We start from the raw sequence: 22,537 nt of genomic DNA, 5'->3' as shown, positions 1-22,537 counted from the left end.
TTGAGGGGATTCCTGCTCTCAAATCGCGGGAATTAGTTGCTTTTTTTTTTTTTCCCACAGAAGGTTGACCTTAGGCATGATACAATTTACGACACAAACACAAAAAGGGGCATCTTACATAAACGAACAAGCTTGCTTCGTGCGTAGTCTCACAAGGATTGGTAAAACGGCCCATGTACCCATTGTTGCAAGTCAGCAGGGTGGCCCAGATGATGACCGGTTGCTCTGAGGTGCTGCAGATGTGCTTGCTGTGGTTGTCACTACAGCAATCGCAATCTAGCTCTTGTGATTATTTTGGTTTCCTGCAGTTTTACTAGAGCACTCTTTATGTGTCTTTTTTCTATTGTAATCTTTTTGTCATTGCTTTCATTGATGCCAGCCAGTCACTAACAATACTTCACTGTATCTTATTACAATGCGCTAAGTATTATCAGTTTCTGTTTTTAGAAATTAAGCTTTTTGCTTATTTTTGTAATTTTTACTTTCCTTTCATTCTTGATTCTTGTACTCTTTTCTCCTGCATTGTATAGTTGCACTTTATTAATCGTCTAATCGTCTTATTAATCGTATTAATTATTAACAGTCTTTCACAACTGCTGAGTACTTGCTCATGCTCTTGTATTATGCATTAATGTTATCTATTATTTTATTCTTTGTTTATTACATCTCGTGTTTATTCTCCAATTTATTGTTATGCTATGTTTAATCTTGCACTTGTGTTTTGCTGCCCTAGTCCTTGTTTGCTTACTCATGCTTATTTTCTTCATACATTAACAGGGGGTACCCCTGACAGTTTTACTATGGGACCTCCTTCTGAACTCGCAGCATATGTGGATACATAGTAACCTGTTTACCTATATTTTTTAATAAACCAAATGAAACAGAATAACAGCTGAGCGGATTTAGGTGAATTTCTTTTGGAAACAAAGGGCTGGCATATTCAGAGAGACTGAAAGCTGGCTCACATGTGTCGAGCATATTGCTACAGAACAGTGTTTACAATGACGAAGAAGCGAGCAGTCAGAAGACGACGACGACGATTGGAGGCTAGCGCGGGCTGTTGCCTCTTGGCCAAGGGCGGTGTATTGCCTTGTAAATATACTTGTATATAGCTTTTCATCTGCGTCTTCCTACGTAACAATATCAAGAAGCATTTTAAACTGCAGCTTACAGTAAGCAACCTTGCACAATAAAATTACAATCAGCAAGGGCTGCAAGGATTAGCAAATCTTTATAAATTTTGTCAACTTAGCCATCAGTTTCATCAATGTTTGATTCCTTTAGAAGAAGCCCTTTCACCAGTGAGATTCGGAACAACCAGCTTTGTTACACTTACTGGCACTTCATGGGAAATTTACATACAGAACCTTGTCGTCCGGTAAATAAGAGGCAGCGAGGTTAACGAGGCTTACATTAGGTTTGCAACGGGACACAGTAGATGATAGAGAAAACAAATAAAGGTGACGGTAGACATAACTAGTACACAAAAGAGAAAGTATGCTGACAGTTACTCAAGCATGCTAACTCAAATGCCTCCTAGCACTCTTGTAGCCATATCTTGATCAGGGGTCTCAAACATGCGGCCCGCATGGTTTCATCGAATAGTGCACTCCCTCTTTCCTCTCTGACTGTGCTGCTGCCCGTTTCCTGACTCACTCAACTGTCGGTGCTGCTTCTTTTTTTTTTTTATTATTTCACGGCGAGATAGATATAGCAGTTCCTGGCACCAGAAAAATACAAACATCGGCAGTTGAATAACCAGCACAGACCTTTCAAAGTGACAGTAGCCGATAGCAAGATTAGGCATGACTAAACGTGACCATGGTCATCCTCCTGCTTGAAAGTCGGTGCGGTTGTGATAAGACTTTGCCAAGGTAGGCATGTGCAGGAGACACACCCTTGCCCACGCTTACATAGCAGGCAGTTTTGTAAACCGTAGTTTTCTTGAATCACAATACACCTGTGCTGACCCATCGTCATGCAGTGTCAACCATGGTTCGCTTTCCCATGGTCGGAATTTCTGTGCAATTGCAGGCAAGCACTGTGAAAAAAAGAGGGCGGGGCAGAGGTATGAGTGAAGGCTGCCGCACACCTATGGGTGTGGCCCTTGATTAGTTACGTGGACTGGATGCGGCCTGGTGTCAGAAATGAGGTTGAGACCACTGATCTAGATCATTGAAGAGCATGGTCATGCACCCAGGATCTTCAGTTCTGCAAGAGTTCGTTTCGGCCGCCGTGCGAAGATTCTCTGGCAAATATTGATGTGTTCTTGCTGTGGCATTTGAGGCATGAGAGAGTCACTGTAGTTTTTGCTGAGGACCTCTGCAAGTGTGATGAGAGAGTGTGGTGAGGCTCAGTGCAGTCGTTTGTTCTAAAGGGGGCTCTTGTTTTCCCAGGCTGCTGTTCGTGCTTTGCAGCAAGTGCGCAGTGTTGGTGGGCGCAATGTGACCATCTACACGGACAGCTCCTTTCTCATCAACAGTAAGTTCGGAGGCAGGGTGGCAGAAAGCGGCAACCATATTTGTTCAGGCTGAATTTCTAGTTTTCAGTTATGATATACTGTATTTAGCCATGCGACAATCATGCGTATTGTAGTGGAGAATATGCATGCAGCACTGTAGGCAGTTCCATCGCTTCGGCACGAGACCTGAGCTCGTGTTATTGATACCAAGAGCTAGAACTACATTGCCCGTGAGCCGTCTTTTTCTTCGCCAGCTCTGGAGGCGATAGTCGTGCCACTACAGACTGTTCATACAGAGCCTCTTTCGATCCCTTGGATGAGTTTTAGTAAATGCCCATCTCACTTTTTGTTTTGTTTATTATTTGACTGGATGCAAATGTTGCACAACTGGTCGCAAGCGGGTCAAGCTTGTGGGCACTCGCTTGCAGGATCTGCTATGCCGTATTTGGGAAACCTTGTGCAGTATTTGAAAATGTGGCAGCGCATAAAAAGAATACACGGACGGAGACGACACAACAAGTACGAGCGCTGAACTTCCAATAGTCTTTATTGTGAATGATCCATAAATGCCGTCCAAGCCAGGGGTTATCAACATAAGTGTAAATATGCCAGCTTTTTGCCTGAAAGCATGATGGAGGCCATGCTGACACATCCCTCCCCAAGTCTAGAAATCCGCTCAGATTCTGTGATTTCCCATGTCACATGTGTTTTACTCTTCTTGATAACGGAAGTGTTTGCGAGGTTGGGTAAACATTCTGTGGAAGTCACACAATGGCTTGCAAGAAAGCCTTCAAAATTTTTTCCTTCACGCGGATTTTTTACGTTGTTAGAATGCTCCCTTAACCATTCGTTAAGACATCTCCCAGTTTGGCCAACATACACTTCTCCGCGCCCCAAAGGAATTTGATACACTACACCTATCGCGCATTCAACAAAAGGCTGCCTGTGCTTTATGGCGCAGTTACGTTGCTGGTTTGCCACCAGGACGGTCAAACTGCAAAGCTTTGACAGCTTGTGGGGGGCAGAAAACACTACTTTCACGTCGTAACACTGGGCCACCTTTTTGAGATTGTGTGATAGCGTGTGAACGTAAAGTATCACAGCTACCTTCTGTCTACACAGTGCATGGGCTTCGCACGTTTGTGGCTTTGTGTGCATCTTTTTGAAAAGGTGATCTGCAACCGAAATGAGGAGGTGCTGAGGATACTTGGCGCTCAGCAGTCTTTCAACTTGATGGTTAAATGCGTCTGAAATACAGTGCAGGCAAGATTTGCCGAGAGCATTCTTCAGGCACAATGTCGCAATAGCTCAGTTAAAAAGCTTGGAATGGGTGGACTTGAAAGGCAGAAGTGGTTTGGTGGTGTGCGGTTCATAGCACCAGCAGACACCAACACCTCTACACTGAAACCAGATATCTAAAAATCAAATTTCACCATTGATCGGGAGTTTGTGCGTTAGGTCAAGCGGGCTCATTGCATCTTTGAATGTAGCCAGCACCTTTCTGCTATCAGATTCAATGTCCTGCGCCTTTATTGGTTGTTTTAAATTGTGAAGTGTAGGCCATTGAACTTTCTGTATTCACTTTTCCTAATCATATAATAAAGTTCTCTTTTTGATTGATTGATTGATGTCACGTTAAAAAATAGAGTTCAACCTGGCAGCTTTTGCTTGCTTCATTCTGCTGAAAAGTAACTGAATTCACAAGCAAATGCTGCTGTTCGAGTATGAAAGTGAAGTAGCTGTGGCTTCTTTGAATAAAAAGCCTTGTTCTAACAACCTGGTAATGCTGGGTCAGAAGTGCTGTAACCAGCATAGTGCAACTCATCATCTGTGCTTAGTGTTCGTCTAACTGCCGCAAAGTTATACTTGTTAACTGAATACTTCCGAACTCTGAAGTGGTAACAGTCTTGTTCAAACGAATGAAATCGAGGGAAGTTAGCCAGAGTGGCAGTCTGAAGCTGCCTGCAGTATGTCTATTGTGTGGCTACATACACAATTTTGGCATGCAATAGTAGGCAACTCAGCAGTGAGCCTTTCTCACATGAAGTCTTTGACTGCTTATTTATTTGTACATACAGCTGCCCAAATATGGGCCATAGCAGAAGTAAATTAGTTGGAAGCTGCACATTTGGCACAGACTAGCAGGTAGCATGTGTAATTTCGAGTGATGAAATACCACATGGTATCAGGCCACTTCAATCCATTTCATTTTCAACTACTCTTTATGTTTCACACACATATTCGTTTCATGAGAGAGGCTGGTTGCACAATAAGCTTCATACAGTCACGAACTGATGACTTACTGTTGGTAGAAACTTCATAATGTCACTGCTTACAATCATCTCACCCAGGTGTCACTAAATGGATGGATGGCTGGATCAAGAAGGGCTGGAGGCTGTCTGACGGCCAGGCTGTCAAGAACAAGGAGGACTTCCTGGAGTTGCTCAAGGCAGCAGAGGGACTCCGCGTCAAGTGGGTCAGTGTCCGTGAAACTGAAGAAGCTGCAGTCTACTTTGCATTTGTTCCTGCTTTGCTAGTACGAGGTGACGACCGAGTGGGGCGCCGGAAGCGCTGAAGCATTACAAGACGCTTGGGCCAGTACACCAGAGGTCTCAAACACATGCAGGTCTTTTGCGCACAGCCTGTGTTGCCCTCGGGTGTGTGAACACACTGCCCTCAGTTGCACGCACGCCTGGGCAGCTTGCTGCATTGAAGGCCACAGCTAGCCACATGCTGACGTGCAGTACAATACCTCACACGAATTTGAGAACATTGCTGTAGACCCATGCAGTAGTGGCCAACTAGTGCCAACATACTGAAAACGTTTAGCTATCAATAGGTAGTTTTAGTTCAGCGTACGCCATACCACTGCGTACGCTACAATATAGAGGGTTGTTACTGCGCATGCGCAGAATGCTAAACGACCCATAGCGTATAGCGTACATACACTGTTTCTCAGATTTAGCGTTGGCATCTTCGCATGGTTTGCGTAGTTTGCGGGAAACATGGTGGTGGTCCCAGCTGCCTGCTTAGAAATGAATTTGTCATTGCTTTTCTAGCATGCACTTCGTTCGTAGCAAATGACTGTATAAAGGGCTTTCGCTCAAATCTCGGGCCGCTTCGGCGACGAGCTTTATGGATAACCTTGTGGAGTTTTCGAGATCGCTTCTCGTTCCGAACAAGTCGAAGCCTAACGAAAGAAACCTTCGAGATGTCAGCGCCACCTTCGTAAAGTCTGGAGATAGCCGTGACCACAACATATGGCCTCCGAGATTGGAAGATCTCGCAAACCAACTAAAATTGTAATAAATGTGCACTGCTTAGCATATGCTGTATTATAGCTTACGCTATACTATAACTGTCTAATACTGACATTTTCAGAGTGTCACATGTGGCAGAGCTGATTTAATAAGCTTGGTGCAATGTCATCTGTGTGACTTGTACTGGTTTGCCGAATGATGTTGACAAAATGGCCATTCTGAGGACCTGATGTCCTGCATATTTGCCGAGAAGTCAGCTATTGCAACCCGACATCTGCTGGCCTGAGGGTATTGAGGTGTGCTTAACCATGCAATCTCTGCTCAGTTTTATACTTATAAGGCAATGTTCAGAAGGTAAAGCAACTCTATTAATGGTGGCACAGAGACTGTTTCAGTGAAGCTTATTAATCTTTCTTTTACAGACTGGCTTTATTAAACAGTCCTTGTTATGTAGTATAGTAGTTAAATTCTCTGTAGCATAGTCACATTATGTACAACATAAATGCCTACGTTTGCTTTTGTTGGAATTTCTTTGGGTGGCAGCATTACCTTGGATGTATATGTTGGTGTGCCCTTGGACAGTACTACTTTCAATGAAATGTGTTGCTATGTTCGGCTATTTATATATTTCTTTGCTCCATTATCTTATTTTTGCGTTTCACTCATGCCTGCTCCCCTCTGCAATGCATTATTAAGCCCTGATGGTAATAACAAATGAAATAAAAATTTTGCACATTGAACACAGCTTTATGGTAACAGTGGTGTTAAAGGGACCCTGAAACGATATTGTAGAAATGTACCGAGTCATTAGAGTAGGTCCTTCTGATCATTAATTGATGCATCTAAGTGCTCCGCGTAAAGCCTGTAATTTATTGTAAAGTTCTAAAAATGTCCATCGCTACCGACCACAGCAGCGTGCCGCTCGGGTGAATTTTCAGTCGCCCCTGACCATGTGATGCAAGGTGCCCTAATAATGCTAGTAGGACGAGCTATCCGATTGGCTGCCCAGGGCGCGTCATCGATACATTTTGCAACTGTATGGTGAACAAGTGTTGTTCATAATAGTGTAAATATTAATTTGTTTCTGTGAAAAGAAAGTAACAGAAAGAGAATGCACGAGGACAATTTCTCACTACAATTAAGCACTTCCAGCACAAAGCAAGTGTCGTCTGCTTGTGTTAAAATGTGCTCCGTGGTGACAAGAGCTTCGTGGTCAGTGTTGATCTCAATCTTTCTTTTCGCAAGCACCATGGTTCGCCCCTGTTACCGTATTTACATGATTGTAAGTCGACCTATATTTTTTTAAATTTGAAAATCTGAAGTGGTGGGGGGGGGGGGGGGGGGGGGAGGGGTTGACTTACAATTGAAACCAAAACATGGCGCCACAAAAAAAGCGAGACCAGTGGGATATCAGGGGAGCTACAATGTAGTTACAATTTTATGTTTGCTCTATGGCCCTATCCGTAGCTTTTCACTATCCTGTGCATTTGTTTGTATTTCGGAAGGGTTTTTCAACATTTTTTAGTTTTGTAGCACGCACAGCACTCACTGGGGGGTGTCGTTAGTTCACGGAAGTGGCGCTGTTCCATTTGTAGCGGCAGCCTGAGAACAGCGGCGCTTGCGGGGAGTATCGATAATTCATGGAAGAGCAGACACCGCTCACGTGTTCCTCTTTCCCTGTAGCTCTTTAGTTTCATGCGTTCCGACTTGACTGCCGGCCACATGCTACTTCCATGCTTCCTCAGTAGTCATGAGTGCTTCGAGTCCATTAAACATTCGGCGCTCGTTCACAGCAGTGTTCAAGAGGGCTGCCATCCTTCACGCTGAAGAAACAAATAACTGCGCAGCAGGCCACAAGTTTGATGTTTCTTAATGGGTGATGCAAGAGTGGCGACGTCAAGCGAAGAGGTTTCTGCGGGCCGAAGTCGGGACGCTTTCCGGAGCTGTAGGCCAAGCTTGTGGCGTACGTCGCTGAATGCGTGATCGGTCCCTGCCAGTGATGTGCGACATGGTCATGAGACAAGCCTGTATCTTTGCCTTTTAAGGACCTGCTCTGCCCTGAATACGAGTGGCTGGTAGCAGAAGACCGCAAACTTATGCCAACCAGACATGTCAAAAGAGCTGCCCCGACTGCTGCGTGTGGTTGTGTGCTTTCAGTGTGGACTTATGTACGTATGCAAATGCACTTCGCTGCAAATGTCGAATTTCGCTGGACGACAACGTGCTGTGGGACAGTAGCAGCAATGACGATGGCAGCACTAGTGAGGACAAGTAGGCCAGTGACCATGCCAGCTACAGTGAAACCTCATTAAACCATAGTTGGCCGGAGCTTTGAAAACGGTAGTACTGTTTAACCGAAATAGCATGAGATCGACCACTTACCTGTAAAAAACGAAACTCGTAGAGAATGTGATGAAAGGGGAAAAAAACATGTAGTATTTATTCACCTCGCGCGCCAAAGGTATTATTTTCATTTGGTGCCGCAGCGGCCTCAAACTTACTGAAGCTGCGAGCCAGCTTTTCAGCCAGCCCCCTCTTCTCGGCAAACATTCATATGGCAGATTCCTTGTTGGCGTTAGGTATTCTCCGTGCACGCACGCGGTCGCGCTGCAGAAGTTGCGGGGCACCTTTTTCATTGCAGGGTGCTGTTCTTGTCGCGACGATTGCATTCATGACGCTGATGTGGCTCGGAGCTTCTGCCACTGTCGGGCCTGTATCACCCGTGCTGTCGCTTTCCGTGTCGTCCTCATCACTGTCGCTAGCCGACACTTCGGCAACAACAGAGGCAACGATGGCAAAAAGTTGAACCTTGTAGCTGACATCCCTTCGCAGTCACAGCAGCGCTGCTGAGCAACTTCTTCGCATTCCAAATGCCACACACCGTAGTCAACAGCAGATCCCTGTCGCGTGCCAGCGCCAACTTCGTGTCACGTTCGATAGCACAAACAATGTCTAATTTTTCTTCTATGCTGAGCATCCGGCGTCTTCTTTTTATCTGAGCTTCGGCATGATGCGAGTCCTCGCATTCACGACACCACAACGCTCTCTGGCACGCCGCCGAAATGATGTCGATGTGGCTTCACGCGCGAACACACAGGGCGCTTGGAGGCCGTTCCAATCTCTGAGGCTTGTTGTTCTGCCGGGCCTACCGATGGAGACGACGCACTGCCGTGTTTGCACAACGAAAAGTTGAAACACTACTTGTTAACCGATACGTATGCAATAAGCTGGTACGGTTTATGCGGATACAAAACACATTATGTTCAATGGCCGCTGACTCGGGGATTTGACTGTACTACTTTTAAAAGGAAACTACTCTTTAAGCGGGTACAGTTTAACGAGGTTTTACTGTACTAATAAATTTTCTTTATGGAATGCGCCCGTGGATACGCTCTTTTTTTTTTCCCCGTCACACGCGATATGGGAGGGGATCGACTTATATACGAGTCGACTTACAATTGTGTAAATACGGTACGTTGTGGGTTGCGAATGTAGTGACTGGCAATATCTCAAGCTTTGACATCACATCCCTCTGCAAGGCAGCAGATGAGCATAGTCGCTGCTGCACACTATCGCTATCCGATCAGTGCCAGGATTTGCACATTTGTAGCCATCCCTTTACGCCGGGGGATTACTACCGCAATAGTGTTTCGCATGTCCTGTATTGGGGTAAACGCAAGTGCAAGTGCACTGGGCCTGGCCGTCACCGTGCTGTTTCGCGGGATGAGCAGAGTAACAAAGTGTATTCTAGTTTGCTGCTGGTGTAAATTTTTCACAGGAGTGTAATCCTGAACACATAGTTTTTCTAAATGTTTAAAATGTTTTACACCTCGTTAAGGCAGTATTAGCTCTCTGTTTGGCTGGTTAAGCTCTGTGCCACCATGTGGCTGGACCGTGCAGACCGATCAGGCCGCTCACGTACGTCTACGCTAAAGCTCCTTCATCAGCTTGAGTTTATACCTCCACCCATCTGTCGAAACGCCCACCTCGCCTGTGGTTACCGGAATACTGGACACGCTCAGAGCTGCGACAGAATGCTCGCAATGCACGCTGCTTTGATAGTTCTCGCTTGGGGTCTACTGCCAGGTGGCTGGCGGAGAGGTTGGAGAGGCTTCATGCGCTCACTCTTAGACAACCGGAAGTAGACAATACGTGCCATCGTGACGCACAGCCAGTGAAGGCGGAGCTTAGTCCCTGTCACTCAGCAAACGAATTGAGGAGAAAATGCATCTCTGTGCAGGAGAGTAACTTGTAATTGTCCGTAGCAAATTGTGGTGCGAATAATTAACTGTAGGTGTGCCCTACACATCAACAAAATTTGTCCAAACAGTTTCAGGCACCCTTTAAGGTGAAACAAAATACTACAGTAAGCTCGAACAAACATTTTTTATTACTACTGTTGGTGCTTTATGACTCTTATGCCCCAACCACTGGCACGCATCGGAAAGCTTCGGCACGCGTCGGAAAGCTTCGGCACGTGCCGAAGCGTCAAAAGCTTCGGTCGGGGACATGGCGAAGCGTGACGATGCGCAGCGATTATGTCTACTGTCGATGCTAGAAGTTTGCAGACGCGAGGCGACGCTGCTCCGGCATGCGGCAACGAGAGGCTGCGATGCGTCGCAAGCCTCAACCAATCGGAGGCTGCGAATCCTCCAGCTGCTATGCCTATGATGGCCAACTGTGCGAAGGCGCTGGCACCAACAATCGTCCGAGTTCTTTGGACGCACGACGCGCGCGACAGTGTTCCTGAAAGACAGTGTTGTAATAGTAGGCCGACAACGACACGACCGACCGACGACCGTGGGTTGTGGCAGCGCGACGTGGATCCGAAGCGACTTCGAACGACGCCGACTAACCCAACCTGCCCACTGGGTTCCGCCGGGCTCGGTACGATCGTCTGCTAAAACAGCCAACTGAGTCATGATTGCCACAACGTCTGTGCTTGTTGTATGTGTATTTTGTTGTGCTCAAAACGAATGGAGACATGTTTACGAGCTCCGAAGTGTGGACAATCAGCACTCGCCTATCGCCGATGTTGTTTACGTTACGCGTAGGCCTAGCGCGTCCATCGAGTTCGTAACTGGCGAGTGAAGTAACCCAGCTGAGAAACTCTGTCGAAGGAAATTAATTTTCAGGTCCGTTTGGTGCTGCAGTGATTGAAAATATGGCACTCCTGACGTCGTGTGATGTGGTGAATGAACCGTGTGGAACTTGGGGTGGTCAACCGCGGCGTGTTTCATGTGGTGTCGGGTGACTCAAGTTTAATGGGCAAGTTCTGCGCTGTTTCCAGTGACAAAGATAACTTCCAAAAGCGAAAGACACTAGTAGCCGAACTATTGGAAGTACTTACATTATCAGCCGTGCCGCTCGTTTCAGTTGACACTGCGCTCTTCTATTCAGCATGTGAATCCAGTTCAGTACAAGTTCACTGTGCTCCTTCACTCACTTCTTTCAAGTGCATCCGTCTTTTGGGCTAGTTGGAGATAAATCGCTCGTGTAGCAATCAAGAACACTGACGCACTGAAGCATACGTGACAACGCAGTCATGTTTGATTCAGTGTGTCCTTATACTTGAGCACTGCAAAAAGAAATCTGTTTGCAACGTGTGCCCTGTGTGTAGTGCATAGCAGGACCTGCATCATGCAAGACCTATGCATGTAGCAGCATATACCATGATTGCTTCGATGCCTGCTTCAGAAGCAGCAAGTACTGAGTCTGTGAAAGTGTAATTGATTTTTTATCTCACTTTTTGTTTATGGAAAATGTTGCTGGTGTGAGTGCATTGTGTGAGTGCATTCGGTATGCTTAAACTGCTGGAATCCCTTCAGCTTCTACTAAAATGTTTCTTGCTGCGATACTATAAATTGTAGTCAGGACAAAGATCTACTCAAAACTAAGTTACTAATGCATCTGCGCAGAATGTGTTTGATTAACAAGTTAACACTTCCACAACAACAATATGCCGATGCACAGCATATGTGCTTGCAATAAATTCATTCCGTAAAGGTGAACGACTGGGCCTGCAATAACACTTTGTAGTAGCACTGCGAAAAGTGCTGCCATGCATATCAGCCACAAAAAAACTGCTGCACGTCCAACCTACTTCCATGGAGGCACCTCTATAAAGACGGTTCGGGCCCTTCCCATTCTGGGTGTAACATTTAGCTCTTCTCTCAACTTTTCCGCATATGTCACTAGCACTGTATCTAAGCATCAGCCCATTCTTGGGTTTGTGTCCTGTGTCTCCCTTCTCTGATGACGCAAGGTATTCCGAGCACTCTACGCTTCTGTCATTCTGTCACAACTTGAGTACTGCTCATCAGTATAGTTCCCATACCAAACTCTCGACGCTAACAAACTTAAGCTTGTTCAGCGCCAGACAACACGCACCCTCTACTCTCGTCTTTTTGGTTGTCACAAGCTCATGCCAGCCTACGAGGATTGCCTCAAACCCCTCAAGTAGCACACCCTGCAATACCAGTGCAACATTGCACTAGTCTATACTGCAGGGTGCTTGACGGCTCTCTGAACAGCACTAATCTTTCTTCAGTTCGTCTGAACAAGTGGTCAGCCCGAGCCCTCATCGTGCCTCTATGGTCCAACACCACAACTCCATGATTATGTCTCGCATACAGAGCTTTCTCTTCACCCCCCTTGGCCATTTTTATTCTCCTTCCTTGGAACCAGACTGAATTGGCACTCCTGTTTGTTGTGCACCTGTCGAATGTGTGCGTGTGTGCCGTTCAAATGTGTGCGTGTGTGCCGTGCTGTGTTATCGAGCAATAGTGTGTGTGTGTGGGCACGTGTGTGCACATGGAGGGGAAGGAGGTGTCGTCTGCATCCTGCAAATTCCTGCTCTAGATGGCTGGTTATCAGATGCTCTAACATACAGGCATCAGCCTTTTTTTAGTCTAGAGTGCCAAGTTACCACTAAGATTATTATTATTATTATTACTATTATTATTATTATTATTAGAATCATCACTATGACCACATTGATTGTGTTGAAGCCAGCATGACACATAATTCAAAATATTTCTGGAGCTTTGTGCGCTCTCACTCTTCTAAAAAGAGTGCCAAAGATGTACGTCTTCATGAAAATGGTGGTGTTGTCTCGAACACTGCTGATGCCTTTGCGGAACATTTCTGCTTGCTATATGGTGTGAAATATGCTTCAAGTAACCTTCCTTCTCAGTCTGGCACAGTGTGTACGCTATCAGTCAATGAAAACCTTGTTTTCAAGTGTATGAAGTGCCTTAAACCTTCTCTTTCTTGTGGTGTTGATGGTATTTCTTCCGCAGAGCTTAACCCTTTCAGACGCTGTCTACACAATTGTGCACAGCAGGAGAGTGCATCAATAGCAAAAGCACTGATGAAAGTAATGGTATTTAAAATGTGTTTCATACACCTTGAAACATTTATTATTGGAACTGTGCTGCAATTTTGAATAACGTGCAGAATGTTTTAGCAAAATGAGTGGGAAGGTAGACGGCTGGGTGTTTTTACTCTGTGTCAGTATGTTGTATGTAGCGGGTTCACTTCTTTCGTTGTTTTTTACAATATCATGCACCAGGCATGATTTTGAAGTGGCTGGATAAGTGCTTTTCAAGCTTTTCAAAACACGAAATAGGACATGGTCTCATATTTTGTGTTCCTGTAGTGAGTTTTCACATGGAGTTGAAATTTTGTAAACTTGACAAAATTCGCTAAACAATTGAAAATTCTTAATATTTTCTGCAGCTGTACACTTTGGGTACAGATTGGGTGAAAGCAACTTTTCAATCAACGGGATAAAGTGGCATTTGAAAGGGTTAAGACATATGGAAGCATACTTGTTCCCTGTTCTCACAAACATCTTCAATAGTTCCCTAAAGTTTAGTACCTTTTCTAGCACTCGGAAGGTAGCATGGACATTGCCCATGGAAAAATCAGGTCCTAGATGTGCACTTACTAACTGCCGACCTATATCTATCCTATGCAGTGCGTCAAAAGTGTTTGAATTGATATTGGATTCCTTGCTTTCTGTTAGTGCTAAGAGCATTTTAATAAATGAACAGCGTGACTTTGTGTGCCGACAACTTAAAACTATTTGAGACTGTGAACAGTGTTCACCACTGCATCGACTTCCAGAAAGACATTTTTTTCACTCTCAAACTGGTGCAGAAACAATAAGTACTCCTAAATGCTTCCAATACTATGGTACTAAGTTATATGCAGAAAACGCACTATGTGAAATTTTGATACACCCTATGTGATGCTCCACTCCTTATGGTCATGAAATGAAAGATCTTGGTGTGTACTTCGACAAAATGCTAAGCTTCTCTTCACATAGATAATTACACATCATGCCCTTCACGCTCTTGGAATTGCATGCCGTATATTGCATGATTTTCCCTCGCCTATTGTGTTTCTGAAATTCTGCTGTGTGCTGCCAACTACTAGAGTATGCCTCTGTAGGAGGGGGTGCTACGAGCAAAACTGATTCTGACCTCATTGAACGCATCCAGAATAAATGGATATCTATCTTAAAGCACCACTTTTGCCATTCTGGCGACCACAGTTGAGCCTTCTCAAATATACTTCAACTCGCACCTCTAGATTCAAGACTTAATCACACCTTTTGTTCCTGTATAAGGTGGTCCATGACATTATGCATTCCCTAAAGCTTCTTGATCATATGCATTTGTTCGTGCCGCAACAGTATACCAGGTAGCATTCCACATTCGTTGCCTGGCCTTGTTGCAAGATTGTGCTGTATAAGACTCGACTCCAAAACATACTTCAGAGTTCATTTCCTGTGTTTTGTGTATCTGTAGATAATCACGTAGGATTAACTGCCGTTTACTTTTCCTCTTTTCCTTTTTTACTTATCTGTTTCTCTATCTTGCATTTTTTTGTCTACCACATTCATGTTTTCTGTACATTTTGTCTCGCATAGTGATCGTTAAGTGCACCAGTACAAAGGCTCTCTAGCTGTTCCTGGGCACTACAATAAACATTTGAATGATTATTATTATCGTAGTATAAAATCGTGCTTTTTAAGTATGTACTAGTATACTATTCCAGTGCAGTAGCTTCTGTGCAATTAAAAAAAAGGCAATTAAAAAAGTGCAATAATAATATGCTATGTGCCTGATCACATGCATTGTGCTATTAATTTCGTCTGAGTAATAATAATGGTTAGCTACTGTATCCAGTGTTATGCAATAAAATATGCCACAGGAATTATTGCGTGCCTCGCAGAACAAATTGAATATATCTTTCTCAGTCAAAACATCGTAGCAGGCTGAAAATAATAAAATTTTTTTTTTTGTGGTGACGAAGTGTATAAATTGTGAAAATAATAACCTGTTTATATATTTCTTATACTATGCAAATGAGCTGCTCCCATACGTTCGAATAACCACTTCAATAGTACGACTTGGCAAAGGGCAACGAAAGACCCCTATTAAAACCCTCCAATTCTCAAGCTTGTATTATCTGACAGTATTAATCTAAAGAAAGACAAACTTGACATGCGGAAACCAGTTACAATAGAACATGGCCCTTACACTGTGAAAATGTTTTGTAGCAATACATTCAATGCGAAGGCCTCCGGATGCGGTGTTGATGCATCAAAACAACCCAGAATAATAGAGGTGATCCATGTGCTAGATTTAAGAGAATCAAGAATCGGGGAGAGACAAGCTACGAATTACATAAATTTTAGCTATTCTATATTTCTTTTTGTGAGTGCTATAGGTGTTTCAATTCTTCTTTGCTGATTTTCTCAGAACCCACTTTTTCACGTTCCTTTCATGCACCAACAAACATAATTATATTGACACGGATGCTTTATCTGTATCTGGTTACCGTATTTCTCCGGCTAAAAAATGTTACACGTTATCGCGCGGTGCAGGATGCGCCTGAACGTATCGGAAGTTTCGCGAATGTTATCGATGGTTCTGTCTGTTGTCGACGAACCCTCTTAATCTGATTGCATACGCGAAATGAATTGTATAGTAGTTTCTGGAAGGTGTGCGGGCACCAACGAATAGGCTGTAACTTTCGATGACTGATGTATGCAAACCGATGTGCTTGACCCTCAGACGAGATTTTCGACGATTGCCGACATTGCTCGCCGCTATCGTTGCGATTGAGTCTGCACTATTTATTTACCATCACTACTACGTGACAATATATCTAACACAGATTTTTTTCAGTGATACTTTGCATGCCTGATTCTTAAATAGTTGGCTGTGCAATGAGCTACCAAAAATGAAATGGTACAACAGTTTTTGATGATATGGCATCGTCGTGCAGGTGTTTGCAAAGCGATCTTGCAGGCAGACGACTCGCGAGCGCTGATGTCGACATTTTGTGCACTATTTTTACTTCAAAAATAAAAACAAACTGTTATGGCAGGCGTATATTCATTATTCAAACGTGTTTTTTATATCTAAAAGCGCATACAGATCACTGACTTATTGTTTCAAGCTTAGTTTACAGCAGGCTGTTTTAGGCTGGGCTTTGACGGATGAAGATAAAATAGTCCAGCAACAGTGCGCTGCAGCCGAGGAGCGAGCTTCGGCGTGTGTCGGAGCTTCGCTCCAGTGGTTGCGTGCCCTCTTCCTCCGACCAACGCAAAGCGAAGCGTTCGCTTGTCGGCGCGCGCCGAAGTTTGCCGACGCGTGCCAATGGTTGGGGCATTAGGATTATATAACTTTCATGTGGGTGCCTGAAGCTATTGCAGAGGTTTTGTGATGTTGCCTTAATAGACATGCAGTAGTGAACAATATTACCGTTTCCAGTGAAAGATTCGTCACCTATGTTTTTATGGTATTACAGTAGAACCTCGTTGTTACTTTCTTCGCAATTGTATTTTCCCAGCTGCTACGTCGCATTTTTGCGATCTCAGCCTAAAGGCCATTGAATACTATGTATTACGTTTCCATTTGATATGTCACCGTTCAGTGATGTTCCCACATCGTACATTCCATCTAAATGCGATGGTCACATACATTTACCGGTGCAGAGGCAAATTCCAAGGAACGAAATGCCGGAAATATACGACCATCAGCCCCTATAAGCGTGTCACAGCACCACTGTAATTCTTGCCGACTCCCTATAGTCAGTTTTGCTACAATTAGCTGTGTTATGCAGTGAAGCACGTTAAGAGTAGAACGGGCTGTTGCATAATGCAGTATGTGTCCCTTAATTATACAAGTGCACAGAGCTGTTTTTAAGGCTGTGACAATTTGGGACCTTCCTCATAGTGACAAATTTTTTTTTCTGCAGTCCCTTGAAATATTTATAAACAGAGTTCCACTGTAGGATAACATCATTTATTGGCGGCGTCATAAAGCTCCATTTTCGACTTTGTTTATTTCATTGTACTCACTGTTGTGTACATTTCCGAGTTTAAGGATTAAATTCTGGGGTTTTACATGCCACTACCACACTATGATTATGAGACGCCCTGTAGTGGGGGCTCATGTTTAATTTTAGCCACCTGGGGTTCTTTAATGTGCACCAATCCACAGTGCACAGGCATTATTGCATTTCGCCCCCTATCTAAATGTGCCCAGGATTCAATCGTGCACCCTCGGGCTTAGCAGCGCAATGCCAAAGCTACTACATCACTGCGGCAGATTTTCCTGAGTTTGTATGCAAGTAGATCTGTGTACTTTCTTTTTTCTTTTCTCTTCTTCGTGGATCACCTGTGATTTATTAAACCTGCAGTAGCATACCAAGCCTTTCGCTCAGCTAACCTCCCCAGTTATTATCAAAGTTCTTGCTTACAAATATGCACATATTTTTATACACATACTGGTTGATGTAACTAATTTCCTTGTGATACAGTCCTGGAATACGTAAGTTGTGTGCATGATGGGTGGGCTATGCAGTGCGAATAGCATAATATGTCAATGAGTGTTCCAAGAGGCTGTGGCCACATTCCAATGGTCAGGCATAGTGCAGCACCAAATTTCTGAGCAGTACAGCTAACAGGGTGTCTACCAAGTTGACATTTCCAAATTCCCCGAGTTTTCCAGGTTTTCCCCGAGTGCCTTTGCTAAATTTCCTGAGTGACACAGAACTTTGTTTTATGTCAAGACGGGCTCCCTACATGATGTTGCCCAATGGTGTCACTCTAGTAAGCATGCAAAAAAAAATTTTTAAAATAAACAACTTAGTCCAGCTTGAATAGTAAGAGGTAGTGTTTATTTTATTGAAAAAGAAAACAGAAGGGAGGGGTTAGTAAAATGCACAGCGAATAAAATATCTTTGAAAGAAATAGTAAAACCAATTGCAAATCTAGTCGAACATTCTCAAATACAAATAAGAGATGCATGCAGAATATTTTCGAATATGAGCTGTTTCTATCAACTGATAGCAGGCTAATTGGTATGAGGCCCGAACTTTATCACAAGTGAGATTATCTCGCAACAGCTGGTAAGTCCACCTCAACTGTCCTGACATACTCTCAGCCTGCACACAACACCTCAGTGTTGCGCTTCACTGTTTTAAAGAGTTTTTTTGCTTGGATGAGGGACACCTGCATCTCGGCATCAGCCAACACCTTGCTTTCAGAGTGCAAGCTCCTTCAAAAAAGCGGTCGCATGCTTCCTTTCGTGTTCATTTCTGAATGCGTACGTCCTTTGTCTTCTTGTTCTCCTTCGGCTGCGCGTTCGCCACACGGACTATTTGAAGCATCCTCTTGGACAATTGTACAGTCAGCGTCCGCTTTTTCGGACTCCCTAGGGGCCACGAAAACGTCTGAAAAAATGAATGCATGCCTTTTACAGCCCTTAAGGGTTCGAATCGCCACGAGTCCGAAGAATCTCTGAAGGCCGGCCAGTACACTTATTAGGCATATCGGTACTTGTACTGCCACAGGAGATGGCGGGTGCGCGCGTGTATAATTAGAAATACATACTGTGTCCCGTGACAGTTGCCCCTTTCCACTTGTTATGCTTCACAGCGTAACAGTACTGTAATGAGGCGAAGCTGACTTTCGGGAACAGGCATTATGCAACGCGCCGTGCTTTCCGAACTTCGAAGCCAATCGCGATGACCACAAAGGCGGTATCGATGCCATTGCTAACAACGGCGAATTCTTTAAATGAAAAACACGGCACATAACGGCAAGAAGCTTAATACCGAACCTCGAAGCAGCTAGGCCTAGCATCGCCGCGGTGGTGGCTACGGCTGCAGGTGGATCTGCGTGCAAGTGTGCCGGGTCGAGGCGGTGAGATTATCAAAATGATGGCGGTGGTGGTTTTGATTAATGCCGTTTCGAACCTGCGGTCACGGCAAAAAGTCCAGAAATCGGACGGCAAAGCGTTCTTGTGTCCGAAATTTGAGACGTTCTTATACATTGGCCCTATGGGGTACATAGTTGTGCCGCGAAGCCGTCCGAATTATCTGGCGTCCAGCAAGTCAGTCATTGACTGTACTCTGGTGACTCCTCCAGCCGACGCAGCATCAAAGACCATTAGTTATGATTCCTCTCTGTTGCTCGAGCCAGCATTACCGCGACTTTCGTTCCCTTTCAATAAAATTACAGCTAATTTTCCCTGATGGAAGCACAAAATCCCAGAGAATTCCTGGTTTTCCCGGTTGGTAGACACCCCAAGCTGAGGCAACCCAAAATAAATGTCTTTATGTTCATTTATATAGAAACAAGTCAAGCGTTAAAAGATTTCATGGCAGCTACTGTCGTAAAAATTTGGATTTGATGCAATGTTACCTCTATATGCTATACCATACTTACTCGAATCTAACGCGCACCTTTTTCCCAGTAGAACGGGTAAAAAAAATTGCATGGGCGTTAAAATTGAGTACAACCCTAAATCTGCGTTACCATATTGCAGTCAGCATTAGAAAAATGGCCGCCTCGTACGCGCTTCTAACCTAGCTGCCGTAGCTTCCTCCATGTGCATACCTCCATGTTGTACGTGTAACCAGGCGCTGGTGTAACCTAGTCTACTGCCTCTCTTCCTGTTTTCTGCATTTATTCAATCAGCATGGAAACGCCGACTGTGAAGACACGGCGAGTCCACCATGATGCCGCACTTAAAAGGAAAGTTGTGTGCGGAGACGGACGAAAATCGGGCCGCATCATGACCGTTCGGAGTTCCCAAAACTTGCGTGCAGGACTGGTGCAAACAGAAGGAGAATATTTTTGCCAGCAAAGCAACAAGAAAGGGTTTCAGTGGACCGAAACAGGGCTGCTTTGCCAAAATAGAATAGCTGCTCGTGGAATACGTGCAAGAGCAGCGAGCGGCATAGCGGCCTGTGATGACCGATCTGTTCAAAGTACGGGCGATGCAGTTAGCCCTACAAAAAGGGCTAATGCAGAGTGACTTCAAAGTGAGCAGGTGCTGGCTATCAAATTTTATGAAAAGAAAAGGCTTTTCTCATCTAAGGCAGAGAGGAATATGCCAAATATTGCCCAAAGAATATGAAGAGAAATTGCACAATTTTAAGCGCCATAGAAACGGCTACCACTTCAGACAGATTGGAAATGCCGATCAGACGCCGCTTTACTATGACATGCCTGCCACCACAACCGTTGAAATGAAGGGGACGAAGCGATTGCGCGTTTTGTCTTCCGGCCACAAAAAAACTAGTCACTGCAATGCTTTGTTTCACTGCGGATGGGAACAAGGTACCCCGTATCTTATCTTCAGACGGAAGACGCTCCCGAAAGGAATCATGTTTCTGGGTGGCGCGATTGTGCGCGCAAATGAAAATGACCACGAACTTGGTCGCTGACTGGATTGAGAACGTTTGCCAGAAGAGACGCATTCAGCTGCCACCTTGACTAACACATCCAGGACAAGCTGGCTGCATGCAACACCGACCTTGTCGTGATACCCGGCGGCATGACATCGCAGCTCCAGCCGCTCGATGTTTGTTTGAACAAGCTAGTGAAAGATAGAATTCGGTCGCTCTACACTGAATGGCTTGTCAGTGGCTGCCACAAATTCACGCCCGCCAATAAAATAAAGCATGCTTCACTGCAGGACTTTGCTGGATGGATGAAAGATGCATGGTGCATAATCCTGTTTGCCATGGTCAACAAGGCCTTTAAAAAGTGCAGGATTTAGAATGACACGGACGGCACCAAGGATGAAATGCTTCGGTCTGTTGATAGCGATGAGTTGTCTGATAGCGACAACGAGCGAATATCTATTGCCCCAAGCGACTTTTACCGGTGCAGTGGAAATCTTGGCGGCACGGTATGCCGCTTCCATTTGTGTTTTTATTTATCGGAACTTTAGTGTATTGGGAATAAATCTGTTTTTTCCACATGAGAGAAAATAGTATTTCTATATAAAAGCACGAGGTGTGCCGTATTGTACTCTTTTCTTTTTTTGGTCGTGGAAAACGGGTGCGCATTACAATCGAGGCTTTCTTTCTTTTTGGTCACTGAAAACGGGTGCGTCTTACAATCGAGGGTGCGTTAGAATTGAGTAAATACAGTATATAGTTGTAGGTATGTGGTTATATAAAGTGCGTCACAGATCTAATCCACTTTACAGGGAAGTGCACGGAGTGATTTTGATTACCACTACCTGTGTAATCGCCATGGTGCTGTCTGCATGAGTCTCTTATAGGCACGGATGGATGTTGCCAAATGTGCACGCTTTACGACTGTGCAGGTGCATGTCCGAGGCCATTCTGGTGTGCCAGGCAACGAGCAGGCTGACCGTTTGGCCGTGGCTGCACTTGACCTACCGCTGCCACCTGGATGACCACTGCTTCAGTTGCCTGTTTCTCATATTAAACGTAATTTCTTTTGTGCGCTAGGAAATTTGTTTCAGTCTCTGACTTCTCCTAAATGTCCCTCACTGTAAGATGGACAAAATTTTAAGAGGCACAGCAGCACTCTTTGAATATGGTTAAGAAATGTTTGTGATCTGGAGAAACTGCTGCATGAATGTGCGAGCCAAATATGTATCAAATAGATGCTGCAGGAGTCAAATCTTGCATACGATGTTGACAGCCCACAAATGGCAGCCATTGCTCACCTGACCATGAGTTGCCGCATTTTTCTTCGTGTAACCCGCACTTATAACCTGCAGAAATAACTGCATACTACAATGCTGAAATCCTTGCGGAAGGTCTCTGCTCACGAATGCACGTTGCATCTTTGGCCAGTTTGCCGGTGCCAGTGCACTATTCGCTAACTACTAACGCAAAATGGTGATCCATGAAGAGGAGGAGAATTGAAAACGATGGAGGGGAGAGCGCAGCTTCAACATGCAATGGTGAGGAGAGGGTGGGGTTCCCCAAGGTGATAATGAAACTGAATGGAGGAAAACCTGGCTGACGTTAAAAAAGCCCATGTGGCAAATCTGACTTTAGGAAGCTGGTTGCCATAGTGCAACACATATTAGACTCTTGCCCAGTTTTCTTGCTAAAATAAATTACTGCCCATACACCCCGTACAGATGGTAAACCAGTGAAGCTAAAATTTGTGGCCCCAGTGTTTATTGCTGGGTGAATTCCAACGGTTTATTAAACTCTTTCTCAATTATTGGTTACATAGTTGTGTTTCTTAATGAGGTTACACGCATGTTTGGCCTGGGTTTATTACATTGTTTATTAGAAATGCCACACTTTGTGCTTCGCATAATCACCATCATGGACGGGTGCCACGAGCGGTTCATTGTGTTAATCCAGCAGGTTCATCAAAGTCTTTCTGTATTATGTTACATATACGTGCTTTGTAATGTGTTAATCATAGTGTTTATGACTCGGTTATTACTGCAGTTACGAAGTGACACACCGGAGCCACACATTATTTAATCGATTACGAAGTCGGAGA

General features: G+C 44.6%; 1 protein-coding gene across 1 annotated transcript in view; it reads left to right on the top strand.

The window, feature by feature from the left end:
- Positions 1–21,520, top strand: part of rnh1 (ribonuclease H1) — a 31,886-nt gene extending 10,366 nt beyond the window's left edge. The window contains exons 7-9 of the mRNA XM_050174674.3: positions 2,397–2,481; positions 4,813–4,937; positions 21,369–21,520. Coding sequence (XP_050030631.1) covers positions 2,397–2,481; positions 4,813–4,937; positions 21,369–21,461 — 303 coding nt within the window. The 3' untranslated portion in view covers positions 21,462–21,520. The remainder of the gene's footprint in view (positions 1–2,396; positions 2,482–4,812; positions 4,938–21,368) is intronic.
- Positions 21,521–22,537: the final 1,017 nt, after the last annotated feature.

Source organism: Dermacentor andersoni, chromosome 9 (assembly GCF_023375885.2).
Source record: "Dermacentor andersoni chromosome 9, qqDerAnde1_hic_scaffold, whole genome shotgun sequence".
NCBI lineage: Eukaryota > Metazoa > Arthropoda > Arachnida > Ixodida > Ixodidae > Dermacentor > Dermacentor andersoni.
The sequence above is the reverse complement of the archived record's forward strand: the minus strand, read 5'-3'. Positions and strand labels throughout refer to the sequence as shown.